Source organism: Calidris pugnax, unplaced genomic scaffold (genome assembly GCF_001431845.1).
Source record: "Calidris pugnax isolate Ruff unplaced genomic scaffold, ASM143184v1 scaffold50, whole genome shotgun sequence".
Classification (NCBI taxonomy): domain Eukaryota; kingdom Metazoa; phylum Chordata; class Aves; order Charadriiformes; family Scolopacidae; genus Calidris; species Calidris pugnax.
In genome coordinates, this window is record NW_015090780.1 from 1,715,299 (window position 1) to 1,721,112 (window position 5,814).

General features: G+C 56.4%; 1 protein-coding gene across 1 annotated transcript in view; it reads right to left on the reverse strand.

Annotated features, from left to right (window-relative positions):
- The window catches only part of RGS19 (regulator of G-protein signaling 19), a 25,772-nt gene extending 23,021 nt beyond the window's left edge, over positions 1 to 2,751 (reverse strand). Inside the window, exon 1 of the mRNA XM_014954889.1 lies at positions 2,482 to 2,751. Coding sequence (XP_014810375.1) covers positions 2,482 to 2,751 — 270 coding nt within the window. The remainder of the gene's footprint in view (positions 1 to 2,481) is intronic.
- Positions 2,752 to 5,814: the final 3,063 nt, after the last annotated feature.

The window sequence follows — 5,814 nt, forward strand, 5'->3', positions numbered from 1 at the left end:
CCTCTGCGCTGCCTCCGGGCTCGGCACCGGAGGGAGAGAGAGGAGGGAGAGGCAGCGGGAGAGGAGCGGAGCGGAGCGGCTGCACTGCGCAGGCGTCCCCCGGCCCCTGCGATTGACTTCCTAAAGCAATTGCAGCTTTGGCACTTCCTCACGTCAAAACACACACACACACTCACACACACACACGTACAGAGCCCGGCACCGGCACCCAGTATGGGGACACCGGATGGACAACCAGGATGGGCACCCAGTTTGGGCATCCAGTATGGGGACACCGGATGGGGACACAGGATGAGCACCCAGGATGGACACCCAGTATGGGGATGTAGGATGGGCACCCAGGATGGACACCCAGTATGGGGACACCGGATGGGGACACAGGATGGGCACCCAGTATGGGGATGCAGGATGGGCACCGAGTATGGGGACACAGGATGGGCACCCAGTTTGGGAACCCAGTATGGGGACACCGGATGGGCATCCAATATGGGCACCCAGTATAGAGATGCAGGATGAGCACCCAGTATGGGAGCCTTGGCACCCAGCACCACCACCCAGTTTGGGCACCCAGCATGGGGATTCAGGATGGGCACCCAGTATGGGTGCCTGGCACCCAGCACCAGTATAGGCACCCAGTATGGGGATGCAGGATGGGTGCCTAGCACTGGCACCCAGCACTGGCACCCAGCACCAACTACATGCACCCAGCACCAGTATCAGCACCACGAACCCAGTATTGGCACCCAGCAGCAGAAACATCCACCCAGCACTGGCACCCTGTACCAGCACCAGGCACCAATACCATGCAACCAGTACTGGCACCCTGCACCAGTATGGGCACCCAGCACTGGCACCCTGCAGCAGCACCTATTACACGCACCCAGTATAGAAACACAGAATGGTTTGGGTTCAAAAGGACCTTAAAGATCACCCAGTTCCACCCCCCTTGCCCTGGGCAGGGTCACCTCCCACCAGACCAGGTTGCTCAAAGCCCCATCCAGCCTGGTCTTGGTGCCCTGTGCCAGCACCCAGTACCAGCACCTTGCACCCACTACCGACACCCTGCACCAGCACTGGAGGTTCCCTCTGCCCCCACGGGGTCCTGGCCCGTCCCCACAGGGTGGCCCGTGGAGCTGCTCCTGGCCAAGAGTCCCTGCCGAGGAGCGGCTTTCCCTAAATCAGTGGTTTCTCTGCTTTTTTTTTTTTTATATATTATTTTTTATAAAATGGGGATTATGCGTCGCTAAAAATAAAGGGTGATAAAACTTTGGGAGAGAAAGGAGGCATAAAAATTTCATGATCTTGCCAGCCAGGGAAATTATCCCACTTTATTATTTAAAACCTCATTAAAAACCATTTCCCTGGGAGAGACAATGATCAAACCACCACCGTCTATTTCAATCCTTGCGACGTGCACTCTGCTACGTGGGGGAACGCGTTTAAAATAGGCCCCTACATGTGACTGCTCGGCTGAAAGCACCAACCCCGACCCCCAGCTCTGTGGGGGGGGTCGCACGGGGCCTCCCACCATTTCATCCTCCTCAATACTCTGGATTTTCCCCTTTTTTTACCCATCCGGCTCACTCCGGCGGGAGCTACAAAGCGCCTGCCCGGGGAGGATCTGCCCAAAGACCTCAGCGGGCGAAACAGGGTCCTTCCTCTGATTGTAACTTTCCCAAATTTTGGGAGCAGCTCGCCTGCCCAGGGAGGATCTGCCCAAAGGCCTCAGCGGGCGAAGCAGGGTCCTTCCTCTGATTGTAACTTTCCCAAATTTTGGGAGCAGCTCCAGTTTGGAGCCACCCGTGGCTGCCAGGCTGCTCCCTCCTGCCGTGCGACCCGGCCACCAGCCCCTCCGATTTGCTTCAGCGGTTCATTTAGCTGGAAGCTCACAAACGCCCGGAAAAGCTCCCACATCGTCAGGAACCGCTTTGTAACCCGTGTTTTGGGGATTTTTGAAGAAATCCCCGTGAACATTTGAGCTTGTGATTCCTTGTGATTCCAGAGCCAGCCTGTCCCTTCGGGTGGTGAAAAGACCGTGAGTTTTTGGTTTAAAAGAAGTCCCTTTTTTTTATAAAAAGTGTGGATTGGGAGAAAAATTTGGAGCTCCCAAATCACCTGCAAAGTAGTGCTGTCAATGAACAGCCAAACTCACAGCAGCTGGTGCTCCCAGTGCCACAGCTCGGCCTGGACACCTCCTCTTTAAATACACACACTCCGGAGGGAAACGCATCTTTCCTAGCCATTGCAAATAAATTAATAGCCAGGATTCCAGCCAGATAAATAGCCAGGAACGCCGCTCCGATCCGCCTTTGAGGTTGGAAGCTGCTTTCCCCCAGTGCCAGCTTCTGCTGGGAAGCAGGAGCTCCTGGGAAGGGCAGGAAGGGTCCTGCCCACGCTCAGAGGCACCGAGGAAGCAAGAGCCGGTTCTGTGCTAAACGGTGACAGTCGGTGGCGGAGGAGCCGGCGGGGGACTCCCCCCACCCCGCGCCGGTCCCGCAGCATCCTCCCGCGCTGATAACGCACCCCTGGGCTCTCCCGCACCCCTGGGCTCTCCCGCACCCGGAGGAGCCGGCGGGGGACTCCCCCCACCCCGCGCCGGTCCCGCAGCATCCTCCCGCGCTGATAACGCACCCCTGGGCTCTCCCGCACCCCTGGGCTCTCCCGCACCCCCGGGCTCTCCCACCCCAAACCCCCGCCCCGGCCCCCGTCCCGCAGCAGAACCAGCGCGGGAGCGTTGGGGCAGGAAACCATGGAATGGTCGGAGTTGGAAGGGACCTTAAAGATCATCCAAGCATCCTCCTCGGCTGCGCCCCGAGTTGATACCGCACCCCTGGGTTCCCCCACCCCCCTGGGTTCTCCCATCCCAAACCCCCTCCCGGCCTGTGCCCTCCCTCCCCGCCGCCTTCCCAGCCCCTCTCCCGGCTGCAGTGGCGGGGGCCGCCCCCCGGGGCCGCCCCCCCCCCCCGGGGGAGGCGGGGGGGGGCCCGCGCCAAGAGTCCCTCCCCAGCTCTCCTGGAGCCCCTTGAGGGACTGGAAGGGGCTCTATGGTCTCCCTGGAGCCTTCTCTTCTCCAGGCTGAACAACCCCAGCTCTCTCAGCCTGTCCTCACAGCAGAGGTGCTCCATCCCTCTGATCATCTTCGTGGCCCTCCGCTGGACCCGTTCCAACAGGTCCATGTCCTTCCTGTGCTGAGGACTCCAGAGCTGGACACAGAGCTCCAGGTGGGGTGTCACGAGCGCAGAGCAGAGGGGTAGAATCACCTCCCGTGACCTGCTGGCCACACTTGATGCAGCCCAGGATGTGGTTGGCTTCCTGACAAAGAGTCCCTCCCTGTCTGTCCTGTAGCTCCCTTCAGGTATTGGTAGGCTGCTATAAGGAACCATCCTGTTGGGTGCTGGTGCCACCTCCCTTTGGTACCCAACAGGCCTTTCTGAAGGGAGGGCCTGTCAATGGGCTGCTGATGGGCTTTGGCTCTAATGTTCTGGTGCTGGATGAGCAGGAGTGACCTCTGCCTGGAGAGCACGGGCAGTGGGGAACTGAGTATAACACAAAACAAACACCTGAAAAGCTTGTTTTCCTCCTCAGGGAGAACTCTAGTAACAACTACCTGAAAGGAGGGTGTAGCGAGGTGGAGGTCGGTCTCTTCTCCCAAGTAAAAGACAATAGAACAAGAGGAAACGGCCTCAAGTTGCACCAGGGAAGGTTTAGGATTGATATTAGGAAAAAAAATCTTCACTGAAATGGTTGTCAAGCATTGGAACAGGCCCAGGGAAGTGGTTGAGATGCCATCCCTGGAAGCATTTAAAAGTCACGTAGATGTGATGCTGAGGAACATGGTTCAGTGGTGGAGTTGGCAGTGCTGGGTTAACGGTTGGAGTCCATCTTAAAGATCTTCTCCAACCTAAAGGTTTCTGTGATTCTGACTCCAGGCAGGATGCTAGGGAGCAGGCAGCCTCTTCTGATGAATATCTGTGAGGAGTCAGCCCGTGTCAGGGCTGAGATACAGCGAGGCTCCCCGTGGGTCCACAAAGCACCATTTGATGGAGAAATCCTGTCAACGGTTGCTCAACACCCACCTCCAAAGCACTCTGCACTATCAGCCTTGCTGGTTTGGCAGAGCGGGCCGATCCCTCCCAGGATTTGGGATCCCTCCTCCAGTTTGTGGGCTCCTCAGGAGGCTGGCAGGTCATGAAACGGGATTCATGGAGGCTGGTCAGGTGTTTTGCATTAGAAAAACCTCTTTCTCCCACCAGCCACCTGAGCCTTTTAAACTCTGATTTGACTGGAACGACTGAAAAAGACACACCTGGGGCTGGAGCTCTGAGGAAGTGATAGCACTTGAGCTACTACGGCCCAAGTTGCAGTTACAGGAGAAACATCTCTGTTCTGTCACCCCACAGGAAGCGCTTGTCAGGGCTGAGATTGTAAAGGTCATGTTCGTCCTGTCCCTGAACACGCGTCTCCTGCCTGCCCAGGGCAGCCCGAGGACATGGTGAGGTGAGTGTGAGCCAAGAGCTGGCATGTGTGGGTGCAGGAGGCAGAGCTGCCCCGGGGACCACCCCTGCTGTGGGGCAGAAATCACCCCCGTGGGGCTCAGAGCAGAGCTCTCAGAACACCTGGTTTGGGCTGCGCAGTCCCACCACAGCCAATTTATTCCCTTTGGAGAAATATCTGGGCACCTTTATAGCCTCTTGACTCTTTTAAGGCCCAGGGGATGTAAGAGCCACATTTCCTGACCGATCTCCACCTTAGGGGTGCCCCAAACCCACGTATCTCCCTGGCTTCCCGTGACTGCTCACGTGCTGACTTAAGAGTCGTCCTGGATGGGGTCACGTTTTTCTCCCAGAGGGGCCTGAAGTGTAAAGATTGTCTCTCCTGTACTCTAGCTTGAAGATAAAGCAAGAATTTGAAGTTCTGGAGTGTGGCTCCCTGCAAGAGAAAAGTTTAAAAGGGGCTTTTGTACCAGCAGGAGCGATACGACTCTAAATTCTACCACGTTTAGAGGGAAAAGGGTTGATTATTTTGATTTCCTAATGTAACGGAGCTTAGGAAATCACATTGTACATCAGCACGTGCATATTCTTCCAAATTCTTCTCTTTAAAAAACTTTTTAACCCTTTGGCCAGTTTTATCCCAAAGTGAGAGAGGTACAGAGCTCCATTCCTGCATTTACAAACAGCTGGGTGGAGAATGACCCTGCCAGGGCTGCGACTGTGAGAAAGGCCAACACACGCTGTCAGACCTTATTAGACAGCAGAGAATCCACACGGATCGGACGTTTGACTGACGCCCAAACCGTGGGAAAAGCTTCAGTCCGAATTTGTGCCCTCAGAGGCACCCAGGTCAGTCCCCTGGGAGATGCCAGCCTGTTGAAAGCCAGACTCAGCAAATTCTGCAGTGCAGGGAGCTGTTTGTTTGCTTTTTAGTGCCAAGCTGGGAGGGGGTGGGCAGGGAGAAGGAGTTTTGCAGGATTCTTAGCCAAAAGGGCTAGTGCTGGTGCTCCAGGGTGGGATGAAGAGCAGCACAGCCCCAAACCCTGCCTTTGGTATTGTAGAGATGTCCTCCTCCTTGAAGGAATCACTGTGAATTATCAGCTGTGCTGCTGGGGAGTAAAAGGTGGCAGGGCCTTGGGGGAACTAATCCATAGTACCAGTATGGTCTTAGAATCATAGAATGGTTTGGGTTGGAAGGGACCTCAAAGATCATCGAGTTCCAACCCCCCTGCCATGGGCAGGGACACCTCCCACCAGAGCAGGTTGCTCAAGGCCACATCCAGCCTGGCCTTGAACCCCTCCAGGGATGGGGCATCCACAA